At 42.0% G+C, this 25,325-nt stretch overlaps 1 protein-coding gene across 3 annotated transcripts in view; it reads left to right on the top strand.

Annotated features, from left to right (window-relative positions):
• LOC135090546 (uncharacterized) overlaps positions 1-23,717 on the top strand; it is a 39,005-nt gene extending 15,288 nt beyond the window's left edge. For all 3 annotated transcript variants that reach the window (XM_063987384.1, XM_063987382.1, XM_063987383.1), the window contains 4 exons: positions 10,919-11,060; positions 21,067-21,190; positions 21,748-21,962; positions 22,073-23,717. In XM_063987384.1, the coding sequence (XP_063843454.1) occupies positions 10,948-11,060; positions 21,067-21,190; positions 21,748-21,962; positions 22,073-22,769 (1,149 nt within the window). In that variant the 5' untranslated portion in view covers positions 10,919-10,947 and the 3' untranslated portion in view covers positions 22,770-23,717. The remainder of the gene's footprint in view (positions 1-10,918; positions 11,061-21,066; positions 21,191-21,747; positions 21,963-22,072) is intronic.
• Positions 23,718-25,325: the final 1,608 nt, after the last annotated feature.

The following is a 25,325-nucleotide window of genomic DNA, read 5'->3' as shown; positions in this document are numbered from 1 at the left end:
CTTACAGTTCCCTCCTTTATCTCCCACCCTTCACTTTACACCCTCAAAACACAGTTACTCACACACTCCTCAGTAACATCACAATCCGTCACGGCTGCTACTGGCTGGAGGAGTGTGAGAGTAGACTTAGGAGAGAAGCTTCCTGGTATAATTACTCATTTCATTGTCACCTTGGCACACACACACACACAGTCACTCACACACACACTAACACGTCTTCCCGTTACGCCACTCCTTTGATATGCGTTGACTGCCTCGCTGTAATGCTGAGGGGAGAGTGACAATGATCTGAGAGTGATAGAAGAGAGAAGAATGAATAATGAGACTTGTAGAGAGGAATAATAAGGGTGTAGACTAGTAATGAGTGGAGAGAAAACGGGAAGTAAACTCGGGGAAGGGATTGCGAAGGGCGGGGGGCGGTAATGGTAGAGGTGGAGAGGGGGTGGGTTGACAGAGGGCGGCAGGTGCAAGGTGACTGACCCTCCCGTAAGAAACCGCTCGTCTCGTCTCATGCACCTCCATTTTCTATGCCTGCCTTCAATGGGTGACTGCGGTGCGTCCTTCAGGTCCTCGCGTGCGTGTTTAGGATGCTTTGATGTCGCAAGCTCACTCTCTCTCCTTCTTTCTTCCTTCCCTACGCCTCCTGCATGAAAAACAGCGTACCTTGACACAAAATACATGAAAATTTATATCCTTTCTCAATCCACTTGTGTTTTTGTGTGTGTGTGTGTGTGTGTTTTAAATTATTAAGCAGCAGTGGAGGTTATGGTTGAGTTACGAGTGTTTTGTACAAAGTGGCAGTGTTGATATGAGTCTTCTTTGTGTGATGTGATGATTCTTGTGTTTCTGTTGTGTGTCTCTGGCCTTCTGTATCATTGGCCTCGTGTGAGTGTTTGTGCTGGTCATATTGAAGTGGTGTGGCTAACAGTATTGGGTTTTTGGGAGTAAATATCATCCGGTTTTGTAAGGTGATGATACTACTACTGCTACTACTACTACTACTACTACTACTACTACTACTACTACTACTACTACTACTACTACTACTACTACTACTACTGCTACTAATCATGTCACTCATCCCCCGGAGCTACAAACGCATGAGGGAAACAAACCACAGTTGCCTTCAGAGTACACAAGTTAACCTAGATACTTGAACTTCTGTGCCTGTTAACGCCAAGCACACCCAGGCATTGTGTGTGTGTGTGTGTGTGTGTGTGTGTGTGTGTGTGTGTGTGTGTTACATTTGCACCCATAAATTTCCCGTCTCATCTGATTGCAAATTGAACTCTTGTGTCTTGCAGTGCATCGTGACAGCCTTACAAGCAGACACGATATCAGCACCCATTTTTTATACAGCCTCGCTTGGATGGGTGGAAAAAAAGAGAGACTGAGAGCAAGGTACGAAATTGAAGAGATGTAAGAGAAAAGATGGAGGAAGGGAGGAAAAGGAGAGAGATCATATAAGAGTGAAGGAGAGGAGGAAGAAGAGGTCGTGATGAGGCAGGAAAGAGAAGAAAGGGATTTAAAAGAGAAAGGAAAAGAAGGGAAGAAGAGGGAGCTGTGATGATGCAAGAAAGAGGAAAACAAAGAGTCCATAGAAGAAAGAGAAGGAAGAAAAAAGAGGAAGAAGAGGAGACCGTGATGAAAAGAATGGAACGAAGGAAAAACAAGAAGAAGAAAGAGAAGATCGTGAATCCATATAAGAAAGAGGAAGAAAAAGAGGAGGAGGAAGAGAAGATGACGATGCAAGAGAGAAGAAAGGAAACAGTTTATAGGAGAGAGAAAGAAAGGCAAAAAAAGAATGAGGAAGAGGCGATGATACATGCAAAAGAGGAGGGAAAAAAAGAGAAAGATGAAGAGGTGATGATGCAGGAGGAAGAACGAGTTTACGAGGTCTCACATTGCCTCTATATTGATCTTTCTGACCTTGAATGTAAGGGTAGCGCCGTGACTCCTACCGCCTCACCTTTCACCTTCACCTTGATATGTTGCATTCATTTAAGGCACCTGGCATCAATACATCTAGTGAATCATCTGTTTTCACTAATTTTCTATCATTATTATACAAATTCGGCTCTTAATATCTAGTCATTCACCTAACGTTCATTTTTTTTTTCACTAACTCACCTATTCATTCATTTATCAAATCACCTATACGACTTTTAATATCTAGTCATTCACCTCACGTTCATTCATATGTTTCTCTACTGGCTCACCTTCTGTTCATTCATTAAATTCACCCATACGACTTTTAAATATCCCATCGTCATTCTTTTCACGTTCATTCACTCACGGTGTTTACAAGTACAGGAACGTGACCTTGAAACTGGAAACAATAGATCTTCCTAACAATAAGAGTACAATAGACATTTCAATCCTTGGAGGTTCATCTTGGTGTAGAATTATTATCACTATTATTATTTATTTATTTTTTTTTTTTTTACTGCGTGTCACTCCAGCGTTACGTAAGGAAGTCGAGAAGTGTGGTAGGTGACCGGACCTGTGTGGTTGGTTTGCGTGTTGGTAATAGATAAATATTTTCTATCTTCGTCATCTTAGGCTATTTTTTTTTTTTTATCTGTGGTCTTGTTTTCTGTAATTTTCCGTCATTTTCCGTCATTTACCCATAATTTCCAGTCATCTCTCATCATTTCTGGCCATCTCTAATATTATCTCCCCTCATTTCTAGTTACCTTTAATAATCTCTGTTCATTTCCAGTCATTCCCATTCATCTCTCGTCACTTCCCATCATCTCTAGTCATCTGCGGTCACTTAACAATCACCTCCCATCATTTCTACTCATCCCCATCATCTCTGGCCTTCTCCAATTATTTCCCGCTAAATTTCTGTCATATCTTATCATTTCCCTTCTCTTTTAATTATCTCCCCGCCAGTTCTAGTGAATTTTACCCCATTTTTAGTCATCTCTCGTCATTGCTAGTCATTTTTAATCATCTCCCATCACCTCCCGTCACCTCATCTCGGTGAGGCGAGAGGAGTGACTCAGCGGGTGACGGGCAGACAGGTGCGGGCCGCCAGGTGTTCTGAGGCAGGTGCGAGGGAAGAACTCCAGTAACCCTGCACATTATCAGCATCTTGGTCTCCTAGGGTCAGGAAACCACGGATGCCATGTCAGTCTTTGCAGTATCCTGAAGGACACTCATTTTTTTTCTCTGTTTTCCTTGTTCATCTTATTTTTTCCTGTTACTTCCTCCTTTTTTTCTGTTTTTTTTTCCCCTCTTTTTTCCGCTGTTAGTGAGAGGTTATGGTATTAGAAACTTAGAAATGCTTGTTAGTTCATATACCTGATGAAGGGATACACACACACACACACACACACACACACACACACACACATACGGACACGGACAAATAAAAGAGAGACACAACGATTAAATAATATAAAGAATAACAGAAATTTACTTCATTATACCTGAATGAGATACCTGCAGAGAGAGAGAGAGAGAGAGAGAGAGAGAGAGAGAGAGAGAGAGAGAGAGAGAGAGAGAGACTGCATAAAGAAGATAAAGAAGAGAGAAAAAAAAACGTAATTATTATAACCTTTTCAAACCCTTCTCTTTTTTTCTGATTGGTATTAAGAGTACGGTTCATTTTTCAGATGCTCGATAAAGGTTGTCTTTCTTTCTCTCTTGGTGGGAAAAGACAGGAAGGGTGTGTCTCAGACCGGCCTTGTGTGTGTGTGTGTGTGTGTGTGTGTGTGTCAATCGCTAGAGTTGATGCTAATATAGTTTTCGTGTTTACTTCTTTGTTTTGTTTTTTTTCTCTTGTCTCTTATTTCCTTATCCTTCCTCCTCTTTCTTCGTCTTCTTTTCTTCCTGCTCCTCTTTTTTGTTCTTGTTCTTGTTCTTTTCTTCTTCATTCTCCTTGTTTTTGTTCTTATTCCTCTTGTTTTCATTGTTTTTCCTCCTCACACACACACACACACACATCCTAATAAGTTATCCGTTAATCTCTAATTTAATTCTCCTCTCACTGCCTGGCACACCTTTGCTCTCATGGCCACTCTTTTAATGAGATTCCAGACAGGTCCCCTCATTGATCTATTTACATGTGTCTCGTCAGGTGTGCTTGTGTGTGTGAGTGTGTGTGTGTGTGTATTGCGTTACCTGTATGTGTCAATTACCTCCAAGGTTTTTCGTATCATTATTTTTGTTTTATTATTCATTCAGGTAGTGTGTGTGTAAATGGAAATGTTAGATGCTTTTCAGAATATTACTTTGATTTTTCTATTCTTTTTTTTTTCATCTTTTTTCTGTTTAATATCGTGTCTGTTTTGTTTTCGTCAAGGTATCGTCTCTCTCTCTCTCTCTCTCTCTCTCTCTCTCTCTCTCTCTCTCTCTCTCTCTCTCTCTCTCTCTCTCTCTCTCTCTCTCTCTCTCTCTCTCTCTCTCAACCACCCACCCACCCACCTACTCTCCCTCAACCACCCACCCACCTAACCACCTACTCTCCCTAACAACCCAAACAGCTTACCTTTCTTCTCTACCTGTACCTCGCTTCCCGTTGCTTCTATTATCTCATTATCTTCCTTTTTCCCCCCGAGGTATCATCACGACATGTTTGGCTGCCCCAGTAACCTGCCTCCTCCTGGCTAAGACCTTAACAGCAGTGCATTTAACCCCTTGTGTAACTGAAGCACTGGGGGATGTGTAGGACTGATGCTTGGGCGTGAATAGGGGTTTAAGGGTTCAGGGAAAGGATGACAGGTAAGAGTTGGTATGGGGTGGGCATGGTTTGGAAAAGAGAGAGGGGAGGTGACAGGAAAGAGACAGGGAGAGACAGGGTATTGAGGTAAGAGGTGGAGACGTTATATGAAGAGGAAGAAGGGAAAAAAGTGACATGTTAATAGGATAAGTGGTAGGGAAAAAGTGAGAAGGGGAAAAATAATGACATTAACAGGATAGGAGGGAAACAAGAACAGCAAGCAGACAGCAGAGAGAAAAAGCAAGAAAGAGAAAGAGAGCATAGCGGAAAGGTAGAGAGAGAACAGGGAAAACAAACAGATACCAGAGAGAGAGACGAGGAGACAGAGAGGTAGGGCGGAAACAGGGAAAACAGATAGACAACACATAGAAGAAAAACAAGGAAGCGGAGATTATAAAGGAGTAAGAACCAGAAATGAAAGGAAGATGCAGGGAAAACAAACAGTAGAGAGAAAGACGAGGAAGTGGAGAACACAGAACAATAACAACCAGAAATAAAGGGAGGGAACAGGAATAACACACAAATAGTAGAGAGAAACACGAAGAACCAAAGAACATAGCACAAAAAGAACCAGAAACGAAGGAGAGATAGAAAAAAAAACAGAGAAAACAAATGGACAGTAGATATAACGAAGGAATTAAAAGTACTCTAATAAGATCGATTGTAAGATGTTCACCATAACACAACACTAATTACAAAACAAGGTAAACATACAGGTGAACTAAGAGAGCAGTAGATTGAAACCCCAGCATCAATAACATCAACAGAGCATCCCCGCCCCAACGTTGTGTCCGCCCCGCGTGCGTCAGTCTGCCGGAAACTTGAAGGTGAAAAAGATAAATACACACATCCTCTTGCTAGCCACAGAAACAGGTGATTAGGGTGGAGTTGTTAGTGTTGTTGTTGTTGTTGTTGTTGTTGTTGTTGTTGTTGTTGTTGTTGTTGTTGTTGTTGTTGTTGTTGTTCTTCTTCTTCTTCTTCTTCTTCTTCTTCTTCTTCTTCTTCTTCTTCTTCTTCTTCTTCTTCTTCTTCTTCTTCTTCTTCTTCTTCTTCTTCTTCTTCTTCTTCTTCTTCTTCTTCTTCTTCTTCTTCTTCTTCTTCTTCTTCTTCTTCTCTTCCTCCTCCTTCTCTTCCTCCTCCTTCTCTTCCTTCTTCTCCTCCTCCTTCTTCTCCTCCTCCTTCTCTACCTTCTTCTTCTCCTCCTCCTTCTCCTCCTCCTCCTTCTTCTTCTCCTCCTCCTCCTCCTCTTCCTCATCCTCCTCCTCATCCTCCTCCTCCTCCTCCTCTTCATCCTCCTCCTCCTCCTCCTCCAGGAAGTGAAGTAGACTCACATCACATACCAAAAGAAAAACAAACCCACACACACACACACACACACACACACACACACACACACACACACACACACACAGACAGACACACTAACCACGCATTTCCTGAGCATTAACACGTACCTCTATTTACAAGCACAAGGAACAGGTAATTACAGGTAAAGACCGGTAGCCAGGTAACCTCGGACACTGGGGTTTAAAATTGTGTATAGATGGATGTGAGCAGCGGTAGGGGTGAGCGTGCATAGGCATAATTAATCCTCTCATGACAACAGAGAGAGAGAGAGAGAGAGAGAGAGAGAGAGAGAGAGAGAGAGAGAGAGAGAGATATCGGTCCAATGCTCGCGTGTCTCACCTGCTAACCCACTTCCTCTCTCTCTCTCTCTCTCTCTCTCTCTCTCGCTCTGCTATCAAACTAACGTAGAAAAAGTGATACGAATTCAAATGTTCAGGGTAGACTTGCATATTTTTGATTAGCCAGAGAATTAACGTTAGAATTGCTATCGTGCTACAGATTTGCGAGGAAAGCTTAATTCTGGGGAGGAAATGACTTGGGGAGGGGAGAAGAATAGGAAAGCAGGAAGGGGAGACATAGTGAGGGAAGAGGAAACAAAAAACACATTACAAGCGACCAGAAAAACAAGAGAAGCGAAACAGGAAGAGAAAACAGTAGAAAGGAAACGAAGAAAATTGAAAGAGAGAACGAGAATTGAGAGAAAAGAAGAAAGTGGAGAGGAAAATATGGATGAAGGAAAGAAGATAAAACAAACAAAGAAAAGAGAAAGGCAAGGGAGACGTAGGAAGAGGAGAAAGGGCAGCAAAGTTAGAATACTAATAGAACATTTTAAGAGGCGTGGGTTGAGAAAGTGACAGTAGAAGGTGATGGGACAGGTGAATACGAGCTGGAAAGGGCGTGGGATGGGAGGAGGGCGTTCATTTACAGCTCCTTGCAATCTTTCAGGGCATAAGTCAAGGTTTCGTGTTAGATAAAATAAAAAAAAAAATGAATCCCTTATTTTATTGGTGTGTTCAATCTTGTGTTAACGTAAAGAAAAGAGTGATGCTGTTTTTTTGTCTTTTATGTGTTATAGATGTATTTTAAAAGACTGTAGTGCAAAATTTGGTTGTCTTGAAAGCTTTAGGTGATTAAGGTTAGATAAAAATGAAGGAAAATTAAAGTCTTTTATTAGTTTAGTTTTTGTAAATGCATTGGAAAGACAAGGGTGGTTAATTTTCTTTATTTCACGACTATAGAACCATTTAAAAGACCAGTGGGGAAAAAGTAAATGTTTAAAATGATATTGGTGATTATGGGAAAGATTACCTATCAGTAAAATTATTCAAGAAAACGTGGTGGTTAATTAAGTAATCACTGTATAACAACAGTAACAACAACAAACAATTATAAAGCAAACAAAAAAATACATCATAAAACATTACAAAACAACAATACTTAAACAAACGCGGCTTTTTAGTAACGCTTCGTGGGGCTTACTAAAAGAGCCGACGTTTTGCCGACCCGTGATTGCGCAGCGTGAGGGGAAAGTGAGGGGCGATGTAAGTGGTGGGAACTGTCTGTCTGTCTTCCCTCTGGCAGTAATTGCGTGGCGCTCCTCCGCTTCGATTGGGCTGTGATGGTAATGGTAATAGTAATGGTAATGCAGTCAGGAACTCAGTGATGGTGACTCGGCTTTCGTCTTAGAAATCTGTTCTTTTCTGTGTTTTTTTTTTCTTATTTTCTTTGTTTTACTTTTTTAGGAAATGATAAACTAACTTTCATAATTTCTGTTGCTTCAATTGGTCTTCTTATGTAATAAAAAAAATAGTAATTAATTCATGACTAAATCAAAGAAAAATTAATAAAAAGTTCAATAAAGTGGTTTAATGAGGGTATAAATGACTGGGTTAAAAAATTAGTCTGGATAATTATATTGCCTCACTATTCTAAGTCGAATCATCTACAAGTATTATACACCCAGTCTCATTAACATAAACAGTACAGACAAACACACAGACAAACAAGACAAACAACCTTCATCACAGTGTTTGAGACAAAATAATGGGTTCCGGCTCGCTCTATTTTCCCCGGAAGCTTTCTATCCGTCGAGAGCTCCTCCTCCTCCTCCTCCTCCTCCTCAACCTCCTCCTCCTCCTCAACTCTCACCAAGAACTCGCAGCCTCACGGTCACAATTGTCACCAGCTGCTAATGAAATTTTCTGGGTGTTCTTCACGAGTTCAGGTGATTCATTGCTCTCAAAACCCCAAAACCGCGGGTCTTTCTTTGAAGCAACTCGCGTCTGCTTCATACTGTTTCGAAGCTCCAGCTCTTCTAGTTATTTGCTGTGGAAGGTATTAGGGTTTTTTTTCAAGAGTGTTTTCATGATTACAGTTTTAATGCAATTTTTGGCTCTAACTAGTACAAGAACCTGTTATAAGTAGCTGAGATGAGATGAAGCCTTGAAACGTGAAGGGTTTATAACAAAGGTGGCGTGAGCAAGATTTTCAGGATCAGTAATCAGGATAGAACAAGAAATAATGAGCTCGAGCTTGAAAAAATTTAGGTTTAAGAAAGAGAGACGAAGAAACTGGTTCTCAAATAGAGTGGTAGATGAGAGGAATGGACACGTTTTATGGACTGGAGAAGGCGAGGCTTTAAATTTTCGTGTTTAATTCTTGTAACTTTCATTATATTCTTTTGCTAAGTCAGATACGGGATTGAGTTCAGCTTGGTGAGATGGAAGAAGCTTAATCTTACCTTAAACTTTACCTGCTGTCACCTATACTGCCCTGCTTCCTTACCTTCATATGTTAAAACAGACATCAACAAAAACTTCGATATAAGATTCAGTTCTACTTGGTGATGTAATAGGACTTTAATTGATCTTACCTTCTCTTTACCTACTGTCATCTCTGTCCGCTTCCTTACATTCATATATTAAAACAGACTTAAGACAGAAACTTTGATATAAGACTGAGTTAAGCTTGGTGAAATGATAGAAGTTTAATCTTATCTCCTTTCCCTGCTGTCATCTGCTGCCCCGCCCCTCCCTGCTAAGCGACTCACGTACTTTCTGGTAGCTTATAACCCTCAGGCGCTCGTGGTGATCTGAAGGGCCCGGGGCGGTGTTGCTGTTCCTGTGTTGCGCCGCGTTGTGTTGGTAATGGTGTGTTGCGTCACCCGTAGTTTACTCACCGTCCTCTTTTTCCTCTCTTCCTGTCTCTATTCATCCGTTTCATAAGACTTCCCTTCTTTCCTGTCTTTCTTCTTGTCTAATCCTACCTTTCCTCTTTCTTTTCCTCTCTTCCTTTCTCTTTCCACCTTTTCTTAATACCACCCAATTTTCCTGTCTTTTCTTCCTCTCCTCTCTTCCTCTTATCCATTCCTATCTTCATACCTTCCTTCTAATTCTAACCTTCTTTCTTTCTTTCTTTCTTCCCTTTCTCTATGCGTTTGTTTCTTAATACTCTCTCTGTCTATTCTCCTTCTTAAACCCTTCCATTTGTTCCCATTTCCACCCTCTTCCCTCCTTCCCTCCCTCCCTCGCCATCACCTCCTCCCACTCTCCATCTCTCCCCTGCTATTCCCTCCTTCCCTTCCTGCCTTTGTCCCTTTTCTCCCTCCTGGTCACCTTTCCTCATCCCTCTCCCTTTTCCTCCAACCCTCTGCTGTGCAAAAACATACTGAGGTTTGTCACTTTGAAAACCGTCAGTCTTTTGTTATCAATGAAAGTGGAGAATTGAACGGTTGGGATCTGTGAGCTTTCCACTGAACACACACACACACACACGCACACACACACGCCGCCTATACACGTGAGTTGGCGAAATCCAGAACTTGCGTGTGGCTTGGTGGCTCAGTTTCTTGGGACTGTCTTAAAACACTTCTGGCCACAACTCCACTGCTTTCAAAAGGCCGTGGATGAAGTGACACGCGTTTTCAAGATATTTTTTTATGGTTCTAGTGACAGATTAACGATATTTCCACATTATTAACAGGAGAAACACTCTTGAAAACCCGCCTAAACATCTCTGTAGCCTCTGAAACTTATGGGGAGCAGAGCAGAGCGTTTCAGGGGGCGTTGGGCGGGCTAGCTGGTGGTGTGCGGGTTACCAAGGCCGCGGCGAGGGTGTCACCACTAAAGGAGGAGGCGGTTTGTGTTGGTTTGGCAAGCGTACTGGAGGGAGAGGAAGGGAGGGGGTGTGGTTTGCAGCCTCCGCCTCTTGTAAAATAGAAAATTAGCACTTACTCCTACTTAAGAAAGGGAAGGAGGAGGAAGAGGTAGTTAGGTTTTTTTTTATATTATTATTATTTCCAAGCTACAAAATTTATGCTCTCGCTAACTGAAGAAGGGGAAGAAGTGTGTAAGTCTTCTCTCCTCTTGCAAGCTACCACGTTTACTTTCATACTGGAGAGAGAGAGAGAGAGAGAGAGAGAGAGAGAGAGAGAGAGAGAGAGAGAGAGAGAGAGAGAGAGAGAGAGAGAGAGAGTGGATAACTGCCTCCTCCTCTTGTAAGTTATAAGATTTATGCTCCTACAGAAGAAGGGGAAGACGAAGAAGGAGGAGGAGGAGGAGGTTAACGGTCTTCGTCTCTTGCAAACTATAGAATTTGTACTTAATAAAAAAAAAAAGACACTTGGTCCTTATTTAAAAGTAAAGATCAAATTTTCCTCTTTTCTTGTGTGTATTTACTAAGTTACTCTTCAAAACATATTACTCATATCTTTTAGAATACTTTATTTTTCATTTTATTTTGTTATTATTTGTAGAGTCATTAATAATCATCCTATCCTTTTTCCCCCTTCATTTACAAATCATTTTCCTTCTACTAATATTCCTTTTCTTCCCTTCTAAACAGGCCTTGAGAAGCGACGCCCGTGAAGTGCCATGGGCGGCGTGCGGGCGGGCGTGGGAGTGCTGGTGGTACTGGCATGGGCGTGTGTGGGCGTCAGGGGTCACGGCAGACTGATTGAACCTCCCGGGAGATCAACGGCCTGGAGGTGAGTCGCCCTGGAGGAGGAGGAGGAGGAGGAGGAGGAGGAGGAGGAAGAGGATTAAACAGGATAAGTAAATAGCGAAGTATCTTTTTCTTTTTTCTTTTTTTCTTTTATTTTTTTTATTGATTCTAATTACTTGGTACAGAAATAGATTAAATAATTAAGTAGAAAGACAAATAGGAGGAGGAGGAAGAATAAAACAGTTAAAGGAGGTGAAGGAGGAGGAAGAAGAAAAAGAAAGAGAAGGCAGAGAAGGATGATGATAATAACACTACTACTACTACTACTACTACTACTACTACTACTACTACTACTACTACTACTACTACCACTACTACAGGCACGTAACACTGTATTGCTCCCACGCATACATAAGCACAGGCCATTGTTCCTGTGAGTCATTCTGAGATTCGACTACCGGTTCTATTGTGCTTCGAATCCTTTGTGAACAGGACGAAACCGCTTCATTAGGTTGTCGTAATGTCAACCCAGGAGGAGAAGGAGGAGGAGGGATATAATTGCGAAGGAGGAAGAAGAGGATTAAGATTTGAAAGGTTTGAAGAGGGAGAAAAAGCAGAGAGAGAGAGAGAGAGAGAGAGAGAGAGAGAGAGGAGTTATGTGCATTGCGTGAAGATAACTATCGGAATCATAAATATCGCATTCCCTTCTCTGTTTTTCATCCACTGAAGTTGATAACAAGATAGGGGATCAGGAGGAGGAGGAGGAGGAGGAGGAAGGGAGAGAGGAAATAGCAAGAAGGGAAAGAGGAAAGGAAAGAATGAACTCTTTAACCTTTCTCCTTTACTGTGACTTCTAAATCTAGTCTTTCATCCTCCTCCTTGTCTCCATTTATTTATTTATTTATTTATTTATTTATTTATTTTTCTTTATTTTATTTTTTTTTTGTGTGTGTTTCTGTTATTTTTTATTTTTGGGTCCGTGAACAACAGATTTTCGATTTTTAACACATTTACAAAGATTTATTTTATTTTCAGATGGCTATGTATTGTTCTTTCTTGAGTCGACGTTTGGTTGTGGCGTCTGAAATGAAAACTAATCAAGTCGACTGTCTGTGGTCTTAATCTTGATAAGGGGTGGTGCTATCTCTCTCTCTCTCTCTCTCTCTCTCTCTCTCTCTCTCTCTCTCTCTCTCTCTCTCTCTCTCTCTCTCTCTCTCTCTCTCTCTCTCATCGCGGTAGTCTAGTCCACTTTATCAAATCCAGTTTTATTATTTTTTTTATCTATTTATTTCCTTATTTTCACGGAAGCATTAGAGAAGAGATACTGGATGCGCTTGTGCTCTCAAAAGAAGGAAGAAGAAGGAAGAGGAATAGAAGAAAAATAGGAAGATGAGGAGCAGGTTACGTGATATGGTTAGACACGGAAGGAAAAGAGAGGAGAAAGAGAAAGCCAGGTAGAAAGAGGAACAAGGAAGAAGAGGAATAGAAGAAAAATAGGAAGATGAAAAGAAGGGGTTGGTTACATGATATGGTTGGACACGGAAGGGAAAGAGAGGAGAAAGAGAAAGAGAAAGCCAGGTAGAAGGAGGGACAGCAGCTTGGGAGAAAGTACAAGGAAGTACAAGAAAGTCAAGGCCAGACTCCTGAAGACCTCGGGGAGAGAGAGTGACGCTTTGGACTCGAAACTCTTGCGCTCTCACCAAACACTACAGTTTATAAAGACGTGGCCACTTGGAGAGGAAAAAATAGCAGAGTACAAATGTTATTAAGGTATTTCATGGAGTGGTTTGGGTTATATTAGTTACATTTCAATAGATGCGTACGATAATTAATGTTTTTGTACGATATCAGCTTTGGGATTTATAAGATTCGTACCACAGAGAGAGAGAGAGAGAGAGAGAGAGAGAGAGAGAGAGAGAGAGAGGCAGGGAAGCGTGGTGTCAGGATGTGCCGAGAAGAAAGAGAGGAAAGCGTAAAGAGGAAGTTGAGTTTCCCAGCCACTTGTCTGCTCCTCTTCCTGTCCTCCGTCACTTTTTCTCCACGTGAACCAGAACCATGACAGCCACACGAGTTTATCCTGCCAAGCGCGCCCACTTACAAAGATGAAGAAGAGAGTTCCGTACAATTTCTCCTCTACTTACTTTCTTTTAAATCCAGTTGAGTTTGTCTTCTAAATTTACAGATGTGGTTTGTATCATGAGGAGAGAACATTATTATTTTCTTTTCTCTCTTCTTGTGTGGGCGTGTGTGGGAGTGTACGGTTGTGTGTGAAGGGGTACGATGAACCTTCTTTGCTTTCTCCTGTGCTTTTTATGATTCCTTTACGTTTGTTTTATATGATTCGATGTTTTTTTTTCCTATAGTTGTTGTGGTTTATATTGACAGAAGAAAGCTTAATAGGAAAGATTTTTTTTATCTTTCTTCTTACGTAACCCTCAAGGTCATTGTCCCTTGAGAAAGAAAACGGTGGTCAGAGGAGAGAAGGAAACGGGAGTGCCAGGAAAGGACAGGAAACAATTACGAAGAGAAAGTAGGAGAAATTCTGGTGCACCTTAGGAAATATTACTAGTTGAAGAAAAACCAGGCCAGAAATTCAACTTTAAGCAAAAAAAAAAAAAAAAATAGAGCAACGGTCACAAACAGGAAAGAAAAAAAAAAAACACGAGTGGCAGAAACAGATATAGAAAGAAAAAAATCGCGGTACAGCTTCGAAAACATTATTAGTTGAACAAAAACAAACCATAAATTCAAGTTTAATCCAAAATAAAACTGAGAAACTAATATAGGAGAGAGTAAAAATCAGGAAATCAGGGGTGGAAGGAAGGGACATAAGGAAACAATTATCAAAAGAAATTAAATGATGATGCAACTTGGGAAATATTAGTACTTGAGGAGGAGCAGGCCAGAAATTCAAGTTTAACCAGAAATAGAGCGATTATGAAGAAAATAAATATGAATACGCCCAAAATATAGAGAAACTAAAGAGGAAGGAGTGAAAATATATACGTTTTTTTAATTGTGAAGGATAAAAACAGCGAAAGCAAAAGGAACCGAGCGTGAAATAAGAAGAAACAGAAAAAAGAAGAAAAAGGAAAAAAAAAAAAAATTAGAGAGCGTTGAAGATAAATCGTTCTGGCGGAAAGGGAAATTTTGAAAAAGACACGCACTATTTAAAACTATTTTGGACTGCAGTTGGTTCCTATTGTTTTATCGCTGTTCTAATTCGTCCCATTAACTCGGAATTGGTTGGAGAAAATGCCTAGGTTTTTTTTTTTTGTTTGTTTGTTTGTTTGTTTTTTCCTTCAGAGAGAAAGAGAGAGAGAAACTTGACTCATCTTCGCAATTGTAACCTTGATAAGTCTTCACACACAACCAGGTCAAGTGTTGCTAACTCTCTTATAAGAAAGTTGCTGTGTTATTGGACCTCCTCTTCACCTTGGAAACTTAATCAGGTTACCATCACAACTCACTCCCATCATTTCCCTGACCTCCAGCTGGAAACCTGCTCCGGAGAAACCAAGAAAGTGAACACGCATATATTTTTTTTTTTTCTAATTTAATATGTATCAGTTTGTTACCTTATTTCATTTTGCTTTACCGTACTTAATCTTACTGTGCCATATCTAACCTAACCTGACCTCACCTAACCTTGCCTTACCCTCACCTAATTCAATCTTATATTACTTTCTATTTCACCTTACTTTATCTTAGTTTATCTTGCCTCATCTCATCATCCTTTAGCTTATCTTATTTCATTGTACCTTACCTCATCTCACCTTGCCTTGCCTAACCTTCCCTTACCTCACCTCACTTCACCTCAGCTTACCTTAATTAATGACTGTCCAACATCTCTTCAACTGCGTGTTTTGTGTAAGAGAGGTAGTGAAGAGCAACAAAAAGACGAAAAAAAAAAAAAATAGACCCACTGAAGATGCCAATCCTTATAGAGAATAATGTGTATGTGTGTGTGTGTGTGTGTGTGTGTGTGTTTGTCATAGGTGGTATCCATCGATCCTTGCCATTGACCTTCGTGTGTTCTAGGAAAAATGTGTCTTGTCGAGCTGTGTTGTCTGGGGAATGTGTCTCGTGTGCTGCTTGTAAACACTAAAGCTGAAGTCACTGAGCAAAGTCACTCTCTCACTCACCAATGTTTATTTGAGTTTACCCTGACAGATTGCTATTAGGATTGTAGAGTTAGGGAGGTGATGGTTCGTTGATGTGTGTGTTATATATATTCTGGTTCATCTGGGCTTTGTCCTTGATTCTGTATAACTAATGAGGTTCAGAGTCGAGACCGGTTGGCTGTAGTTCATTCTATTATTCAGTGTACGGGCCGAGGAACACTAAGGAACACAAACGAACAAACAGAAGCAGACCCATCGAAGAATGAAGAACAAAACACGTTAAAACTTTCAAAAAACTAAACCATAACAAGTCCACGTATCCCAGAGTCCATCTAGCAATTCACTCGTAAGAAAAAAAAAAAACCGCTTTATTTCTTGTGTTTGGGGTTACTAGTCTTCCGCGAACGCTCTTAATGGTTGTAGTGTCCAGTGAGAGAGGCGCGGCAGCCCATACGGTCGTCCGCCTCGACAAAAACAAGTCCGAGTCGTCACTGGTTTTCCCCTTGCGTCCCTCTCTTTCTAGTACCAGTTACCACCCTCACTGCCTCCCTTAAATCCTCCTTCACCATTACTTTCGCCGTTGTGCTTCACCGCCATGAATTCTACCCCGTAATATACGTAAATTTCCCTCCGCCATCCGTCTCTTTTTTGTGTATTTTTATAATGGTTCTCTTTCATCATCTTTAACTTCCTCCCATAAAGTTTTTCGCTCCGTTTCCCTTCTATAACTTCCGTTATAATTTTCTCTCTCTACTCTTTCTTTTACTCGTCATTCTCTTTCATCATCCATTCTCTCCTTCTCGTTTCCTCCTCTCACCTTCCCTTCACTTCTTCGTTCATGTCTCTATTTTCAACCTCCATAAGAATTCTCTCTCATTACTCTTTTATCCCTCATTCTCTTTCACCACCAGTCCTTTCCTTCCCACTTTCTTCTATCTGAATCCTCCAGCCACCGCCTCCACCTTCCTCCTTCAGTTTCCCCTCCAGACGCTCAGCAGCCTTGATCACTTGTACATTTTTTTCTTATTTTCACGTGCCAATACGGTAAGACCAGATTTAACGTTACCCTCTCAGAAGAGTAAGTAGTTTGCTCTCTTGATCTTTTCGTCTGCGTCGTTCTGCGTTTAATTCACTTTGGTTATGTGGTGTGTAACGTTATTGCTTCGTTGTCCTCTCTCTCTCTCTCTCTCTCTCTCTCTCTCTCTCTCTCTCTCTCTCTCTCTCTCTCTCTCTCTCTCTCTCTCTCTCTCTTGGCATTCAGAGTATTATTGAAGTAGAGTTTGCGTAGACGGATGGAGTAAAGAGAGAGTAAAAGAATGATTTTCTTTTTTTTTCTTTTTTCTTTTTTTTTTTTAATTACAGGAGTATTTAACGTGCTGTAGTACAAAAATAAATGTCTGAAAAAAAAATGGACGAATAACGTGAAAAGAGAATGAAAGATCAGGAATATTTAACATGCTTTAGTACAAAACATAAGGGATTGTCAGGAAAAAAAGTGTCTGGCAGTGAAAGACTCAACCCTCTCAGAATGACAACCCTGCTTTTACGACCTTTAAAACCCGACTACCTTACATCACCTTTCTACCTCAGCAACCCCAGCCTTCCTTACCGTAAACTTATGAACTTCACCTCTTTTTTTTTACATTTCTTGACGTACTGTAAAACACCTCACTGTTGCCTTTTATATAACATGCATCTAGTGTCTTTTTGTCGGCTGATACACTCTCGCAAGGGATTAAAGTTCAAAGGTTGTTGTGTAAATAGGAGTAAGGCAGAATACTTATTGTCTTAGGTAGATAGATGAACAGTGAATGCAGAATAATTAAAAGCATAAGGACTTTAGATTTGAATAATTGACTTTGTTGGCTTGGTGAATTGATGTTGAAAGTTAGTTGTGTAAATAGAAGTAAGACAGAATAGTTAGTGTCCTAGGTAGATAACTGAACAGTGAATAGATAAAGCAATTAAATGCATGAGAAGGACTTTGAATTTACTGAGAAAGACGAAGGAACAGAAAACTACTCTCATCACAAAGAAACTGAAAGAGGAAACCAGAATCTTAAGTTATGGGAAAAAAAAAATTATAACAAGGAACAAGAATTAGTCATAGGAAGGAAACAAAAAAAAAACATGAGAAGGATCTTGTATTTAGTAAGAAAGATTAAGGAACAAAAAATTACTCCCATACCAAAGAAGGTGAGAGTAGACCAGAAATTTAAGCCACAGGAAAAAAAAATTACCCCAAGGAACAAGAGTTAGCATAGAAGGGAAACGAAAACACTAGGTAAGAAAGAGCAAGGAACATAAATTAATCTCATACCAAAGAACCTGAAAAATCAAACCAGGATATTAAGTCAGGAAAAAAAATAAATAACCCCAAGGAACAAATGTTAATCAGAGAGAGAAAAAAAAGGATGAATTTCCAGGAATATCTTACGAACTTAACGATATTTCCTACTCCCTGCCCCTTCTGTTGTTAAGTTACTGTCATGTGAGGAGAGACGCCACAATGCTGCCTACCTACTGACGGACTGAAGATATCGATCAATATACGCCTGGATTCATGACCTTCTCTATCCCCACTACCTTGCTCCTTCTCCTCCTCCTCCTCCTCCTCCTCCTCCTCCTCCTCTTCCTCCACTTTCTACTTCCCTTCTTACTTTCTCCACTGCCTCCACTACGTCCACAAGCTTCCTATTCTACGTTTATTGCTTTTCTACTTCTCTCATTCCTTCCTTTATCTCCTTATCCTCTCCACTGCCTCCACTACACCTCTTCATAAACCCTTTTATTCCACCTTGACTACTTCGCTACTCCTAATCTTCCACTACTTTCAATTCCTCCACTGCCTTCCTACATCTTCCAACACCTCTCCTGCACCCACTATCCTACTCCACCACCTCCACTTATGCGCCTTCACCCACCATCCCTCACCTCTCGCCTCCCATATGCAAGGTGGAAAAGTCGCTCCACATTCCTTCATCCTAATGTCACCTTTAACTGTTCTCATCCACCTGTTCATCCACCCGCTCAGGTATGCAGGTGAGAAATGACGGCGTGGGGCCAAAAAGGTGCTAAATATGTGATTTTGGCTTCCTCTTTCTAGAGTATTTTGTAGTTGTAGTGTTGTAGTGGTAGTAGTAGTAGTAGTAGTAGTAGTAGTAGTAGTAGTAGTAGTAGTAGTAGTAGTAGTAGTAGCTGTTGTTGTTGTTGTTGTTGTTGTTGTTGTATTAGAAGTAGTAGTAATAGAAGAGGAGGTGGTGAAGGAGGAGGAGGAGGAGGAAAGAGGAGAAATAGGAGGAGGAAGAAGGAAAGAAGCAAACTAGAACACTCTCTCTCTCTCTCTCTCTCTCTCTCTCTCTCTCTCTCTCTCTCTCTCTCTCTCTCTCTCTCTCTCTCACCTGCTCAGGCATCTTCCGTGTTCCCTCAGGTGTTGCAATATGACACACTCGTTCTCGCTCAACAATGAACACATCTTTTTTTTTTCTTCTCTTTTTCCTTTACCTCCATCGACCATAAGAGTGTAATTGTTATGTAACACTTATAATCACCTTTTTTTTTTCCTTCATTGCTGTAAATTTCCCTTTATAAACTGCTAAAGACACGATTATCATTATTTTTCTCTTTTGTTTTTCTGTTTTTTTTTCAGTGCTATTGTTTACTCTACTGTTTTTCTTCGTGTTTACTCGTGTCACCCATTGCATTCCTCTTAAAAACGTTGGTATATCGTTATTTTTTTACTTATTTTCCTCATTTTCTTGCTGCTCTTTACACTACTCTATTCCGGTCCTGTTTAGTCGTATCATCCATTATTCACATTAAAGAAAACACTGTCACCATCACTTTCTCATTTATTTTCCTGTTTTCTTTGCATACTTTCACGCATCTCCTATGTTTCACCCGTTTTCTTTTCCACCTCGTATATTTCCCGTTCTCCCCCGATCTACATTCCTGCGTGTTTATACGTTCCTACCTGAGGGTGTTGGTCTCTGTCCGCGTGACCTACAGACACCCCCTTCCTCCTTCCTCCTCCCTCACCCTGGCGTCCTCCCCGAGTGTACGGTCGCCCTAACGGGACCTTCTTCTCCTGTCTCCCTCGGTGTTTCTGTCTCCCTCTCCTCCTCTACCTCTCCTACCTCATCTACAATGTTTTCTGTATCTTTGTAGTGGTCATGTGTGAAGGAAGGGAATCTGATGTTGGCCTGTGTTGTATATGCAAGGTTGGGTCTTGCTGTAGGTTGTAACTTAAGCAACCAGCGGAAGGTGACTCTGGTTCGCTACTCTATACCGCACTTCCGCCGTCACTCATGTCTCGGCAAAGGTAGTGTTTCAATATGCGTTCGTTCTCTCATAAGCGCTGTTTTTATAGGCCATTGAGATGATTAGTCGGGTTTTCATGGGTATTTTTTTTCTCTTTTTGTCAGTGATGCAGAAGTCTTGTTAAACTACCACTAGGATAATGAAAACACGCAAAAAACCTTAGTAACTTCTACTATAGCCCTTGTTACTCGTAGAGACAAGATCGAGATGGTTAATTAGGTTTCCCTGCGTCGTTTTCTCATTACTGATGCAGAATCCTTGTTAAACCACCACTAGCACCATGAAAACACGCAAAAACCTTAGTAACTTCACCTACACCATGTTAATCATAGAGACAAAAACAAAATGCCTCACTAATGATACAGAAGCCCAGTTGAACTACCACTAGAATCATTAAAACACAGAAAAACCTTAGTAACTTCCACTGTAGCTTCTTAATCGTAAAGGCAAGACGGATGACTAAAGGATGATGCATAACCTTAGTAACTTCCACTGTAGCTTCTTAATCGTAAAGGCAAGACGGATGACTAAAGGATGATGCATAACCTTAATTAAACCTCCACTAGAATCATAAAAACACCCCAAAACCTTAGTAACATCCACTAAATCTTGTTAATCGTACAGTCAAGATCAAAATAACCTATTAAACTTCCACTACCATTACTAAAACACCAATAAATAGATAAATAGATACAAAACATCACTAACTTAGAGAACTCCTTACAAACATCGAACCAAAATCTTGAAACGTGAGTAAATGCGGTCCAGGAAGTGTTACCAAACCACTGACTCACACAAGGCATGCAATCCTCACGCTTACTGGAAACACGAGAGAAGGGCGCGAGGTGGCGACGCATAAGGTTTGTGTCATAGGTGAGCTCCTGGCGGCGGTGACCTTCAGGACACTCAACATCCTATGACGCGAGGGGCAATCCAGTCCGGGGCCCTTATCCTGATCCTGCTTGTGTCCTGTGAGGCTTCCTGGGACTCGTGGGTACTTCTTTATGTGGGGCTGCGTGATTTGACCTGTCCTTCTCTTTCCCACACTCTCTCTCTCTCTCATTTTTCTCTATTTATGGGTCTGGTCAAGGTGCAACAAAAGGTAATATAGAAAAAAAAGCTCATTAAAGGTGCTACATCTTAGAGAGAACCTGGTGTAAATTTTTAGGCCTACTTATGATATTCCCTGTACAGAAACCCTAACTACATAATGAGACCAAGATACAAACATGACTACACTGTTTGTCAAGGTGTATTTTAGGCCTTAGGTGGAATGCGATATGAAAGAGGGTAACAAATTGAGCGTTAGGAAGTCTGCTAGAAATCTTTTAGGCCTACGTATGGTATTCCCTTTATAGATCCTGATGACACAATGAGACCAGGACAGAAACATGGTTATACTGTTGTCTTGGCTCATCTCTCCAGGTGGTGTATTACTGTGTTCCGACAGGTTTTAATTTTGATTCTTAGCTTATCTCTGTATTTTGTTTTAATGAGGTATGTTAGGCAAGTTTTAGGTATCCATAGTTTGTGCTCAGGCAAGTTTTAGATCTAATTCTTAGTTTATCCCTATAGCCTGTGTTCTAATGAGGTGTGTTCCGCCAGGTTTGGTTTCAGTACCCCTCACAACTACAACGACCATGAGATATACTGCGGGGGCTTCGCGAACCAGTGGCAGCGAAACGGGGGCAAGTGTGGCCCGTGCGGCGACCCCTATCAGAGTCCTCAGGTAAGTCCCCTCCCCTTCCCTCAGGTGTTGTCAGGACGTCACTGCCTGTAGGACTTCCCGCTGTAGGACTTGTGGTAATAGTGTCATCATTGCCCCTCGTACAGAATTATTTGTCAATACTAAATACTCCATCTACTGCCTCCACTGCCTTCACTGCCTCCACGACCTACCTGTTATATCTTTTCTACCTTTCTACTGTCTCCACTATCTCCCTACTCATCCATTACTTTCCCTCATTCCCTCTATTACACTTTCACTGCCTCCAATACCTCCAATATCCTCCTATTTCTCCCCTCACTCTCTCTACTAACACCTGCCATTTCTTCCCTTCACTATCTCCTCTAATACTTCCGATGTCTTTTGCTTTTTTTTTTTGTCTCTTCTTTATTAGGGACAGGCATAGGTGTAAACTGCAGGCATCAAGTACCAAAACTTTCCCATCCACTGGTCTAAGGGAAGATTCGTAATACTGCACCATCTCTAGAACGGGATATTGGTTTGTCAGGGCTCCGTCTGTACCCTGCCTCGAGTCACCTGATGGCAATGTCTCTCCACAGCCGCGGGACAACGAGGGCGGCGGCAAATACGGGCGCGGCGTGATTGTAAAGAAGTACAAGCACAGCAGCGTGGCGGTGATCGGCGTGGAGCTCACCGCCAACCACAGAGGCTTCTTCGAGTTCCACATCTGCCCGCATAACAATCCCCTGCGTCCCGTGGCTGAGCAGTGCCTCCAGCAGCACCTCCTGAAGCAGGCTGACGGCAGCGGGGCTAGGTGTGTGTGTGTGTGTGTGTGTGTGTGTGTGTGTCGGTGTGTCAGTGTGTGCCATCAACAGATCCCCTGACAGGTACTGCATGCATTACTAATCACCGCTGCCCCCACAGGTACTACCCCGGACCGGGCTCCAAGAAGTTCTTCGCCAGGTACCGACTGCCGGCGGGGATGACGTGCAAGCAGTGCGTGCTGCGATGGCGCTACGTGGCGGGCAACAACTGGGGCAAGTGTGAGAACGGCACGGGCATGGTGGGCTGCGGGCCACAGGAGGAGTTCCGTTCGTGTGCGGACATCACCATCACAGAGGAGGACGGCTCGGCGGACGACACCCCGAGCTACGTGCCGGACTACGAGGACGACTACAACGAGGTGGACGTGGAGAGCCACGCCGGCAAGCCCACGCTGGTGCCCGAGGAGCAGGTGAACCACGTGGGGCACGTGGTGGCCCTCACGTTGGCCTTCCTGCTCATCATCGTGGTGCTGCTCGGCCTCATCGTCTACTTCTACTGGGCCAAGGACGCCTTCAAGGGCCTGCTCAAGCGCCAGACGGGTCAGTGGGCCAAGGCCGCCCCGCCGCCCTCCAAGCCTGCCAGCTCCGTAGTCACCATCTCTGGCCCTCTGGGGGCGCCGCCGCCTGTGCCGCCCCGCCGCAACCGCTCAACCTCAGGAGGGGAAAAAGCCGTCAACTCCAGTGCGAGGGACATCTCGTCCATCAGCGCGCCCACACGCGTCACCATCAACGGCGTGGCGGTTAACACAGGAAGTGGCGACGTGTCCCAGGCGCCCCTGCACGTGCCCGACGATTAGTGCAGTCCTTTCCCCGCGCCGAGGGTCACGCTGGCAGCCGCTGCCTCGGCGCCTTGACTTACTCGTGTTGAAGCAAACTAGAGACCTTCCGTTGTGTAACAGTCTTGATGTGATGATTTCTCCATAACGGTTGATAGGAGTAAGTAGATAGCGGTCTTGTATTATTGTGATATCTTGGTACAGTCCATGTAGGGTTGAAAACTCCCGCGCGGCCTGCCTATCTCTGCCAGTCCACGAAATGGCGCCTGGAGGAAACAACACACAACACACGAAATGGCCGCCCTGCTTCGATTCCAGAGTCGATGCACTGAGGCACCGAAGCAGGACTGGGAGGGGTAGGCAGGTCCCTCGCGGCGCACCTAGTGTTTGGAGGAGGATTAGGCGTGGGAGGCTGTGGACGTGATCACCAGGAATGCCTTGAATGGAGTTGTGGTGCACTCAGGATGATTCAAGAGTGATAGTTACCGGTACAGTTCGCAGAAAGTGAACCCTTGATCCCGTCATCGCTTCTCCCTTACCAGTGTGGGGAGGGATGCGTCATGGCCGTGCAGTCCCGAGCAGCAGACATGCATGCAGAGGGATACGTTATATGATTATGTGACGTGTGAGTAGTTACAAGCACGTGGTGTTGGGTACGAGTATAGACGCTGGTGTAACTCAACTAACTAATGCGGGAAGTGAGTAGAAATGGGTTAACAGTGATTAGAGAGAGAAGAGTTATACACTTAGTTATTTATATTAATGTAAACCATGTATTGTGATTAATAAATATTTCCTCAGTATCAAAGCAAGTCGAGTGCTTGCGAAGAATTCATTGCTGGGCCAAAGAACGTGATCTTGGGTATATATATATATTTTTGAATTTGAGACGAGACATTTCTGCCCTGTGGTGTTTGGTTTCAGCTGCGGCCAAGCATGTGTACAGACTAATAAACTGACAAAAGATGATATATGTTTGCTTTTATAAAGCCATGAGGGAAGCTGTTGGAAACAAAAGCTTATGTCTCTTTCCTTATAAGACCGTAGGGGACGCTGCAAGAGGCATAAGCTTGTAAATTTGTTTATAAGACCTTGAGAGAAGCTACAGGAAATAAAAGCTTACGTATCTTTGCTTACAAGACTATGAGAGAAGCTACAGGAAATAAGCTTGTAAATTTGCTTACAAGACCATGAGGGAAGCTAAAGAAAACAAAAGCTTATATATGTTTGCTTATAAGACCATGATGGGAGTTACAAGAAGCCAGCAGACCTACACGTGGCAGTTCCTGTACAACATGGATACCTCAGTAAGTTACAAACGTCACTGATGCTTATCGTGACCAGTAGGTTGACATCAGAGTATCAGGCCAGTGTGTAGTCTCTTCATTGCATAATACACGTTGTCAAACACTTGCAAGGGATAAAAAACAACTGGAAGAGACTCGTAGATGGCGTCAACCTGTGACTCGAGGGCAAAGGCGAAAGGAAAATAGTTTAATACACATAAGGTGATGGATGCTAACTGACTATAAACAAATATTCAAGGGATAGGGAAGAAACGTTGATCCTGTTTGGAGTGCGTAAGTTAATCAGTGATGCAGCTCATGTATACTTACGAGGCGTGTTTATGTCCTCTGCACACCTGTGGCACGTCAAAATTACCACAAATTATAATTTTGGAGTTGGTATCACTCCATAAGCCATCATTAAATTTCAGTTTATGTAATTACTCACGACTCGTTTTGAGAGATGGCTTGTACACTCGTGGTTAAAAAGTATAGACAGTTGATGCACACTAAGTCACCGTTTTGTGCTTTCCCTCACTCTTGAAATCTGATCTCAGTTTTTTTTTTTTTTTCTAAACCTCTTGACCTCTTGATTTTTAGTTACTTTCTACAGTCTTTGTTATTCTGTTTCGAGTCTTTCCTCAATCTAAAATTCTAATCTGACGGTCTCCTTTCTAAACCTGTTAATCTAATATATTCTTAGTTACTTTCTACATTCTTTTTTTTTTCGCTATGTTTCGTGTTCCCACAATTTAAATATGATCTGAGAGTTTTTCTTCTAAATCTCTTAACTAGTAAAGTTTTGATTAGTTACTTTCTTCACTCTTTTTCACTCTCTTTTGTGTTTTCCCTCAGTCTAATTATGATCTTCCGCCAGTTTCCTTTCTAAACCCATTAACTAACAGATTCTTGGATCTACAATGCAGTATTAGTTGCTTCATTGATTTAACTTTGCTTGTAAGTTTCTTTTACTCTTACACCTTGATCCTCTTCCCTTCTTACTTTCTTGTCTTCATCTACAACATTATTTACCTTTCTGTACAATGGAGCATTACTTCCAACCTCAGTAATCTTCCTCTTTTTGTAAGTTCTATGAATACATCGCTTCATAGACGTTCATAATTTACTTATGCACCTTGATCCTCGTCTTTCACTACTTCCTTGACCTCCTTTCCAGCAGTACCCAATCTTCTGGACAATGGAGGGTTAAATTCTGACTTTGTTTAGCTTCATAGACCTTCCTATTGCGTCATAGACCTTCCTTTTACTCATACACCTTAATCTTCTTTCT

Source organism: Scylla paramamosain, chromosome 35 (genome assembly GCF_035594125.1).
Source record: "Scylla paramamosain isolate STU-SP2022 chromosome 35, ASM3559412v1, whole genome shotgun sequence".
Taxonomy (NCBI): domain Eukaryota; kingdom Metazoa; phylum Arthropoda; class Malacostraca; order Decapoda; family Portunidae; genus Scylla; species Scylla paramamosain.
This window is presented reverse-complemented; position numbering and strand designations above follow the sequence as displayed.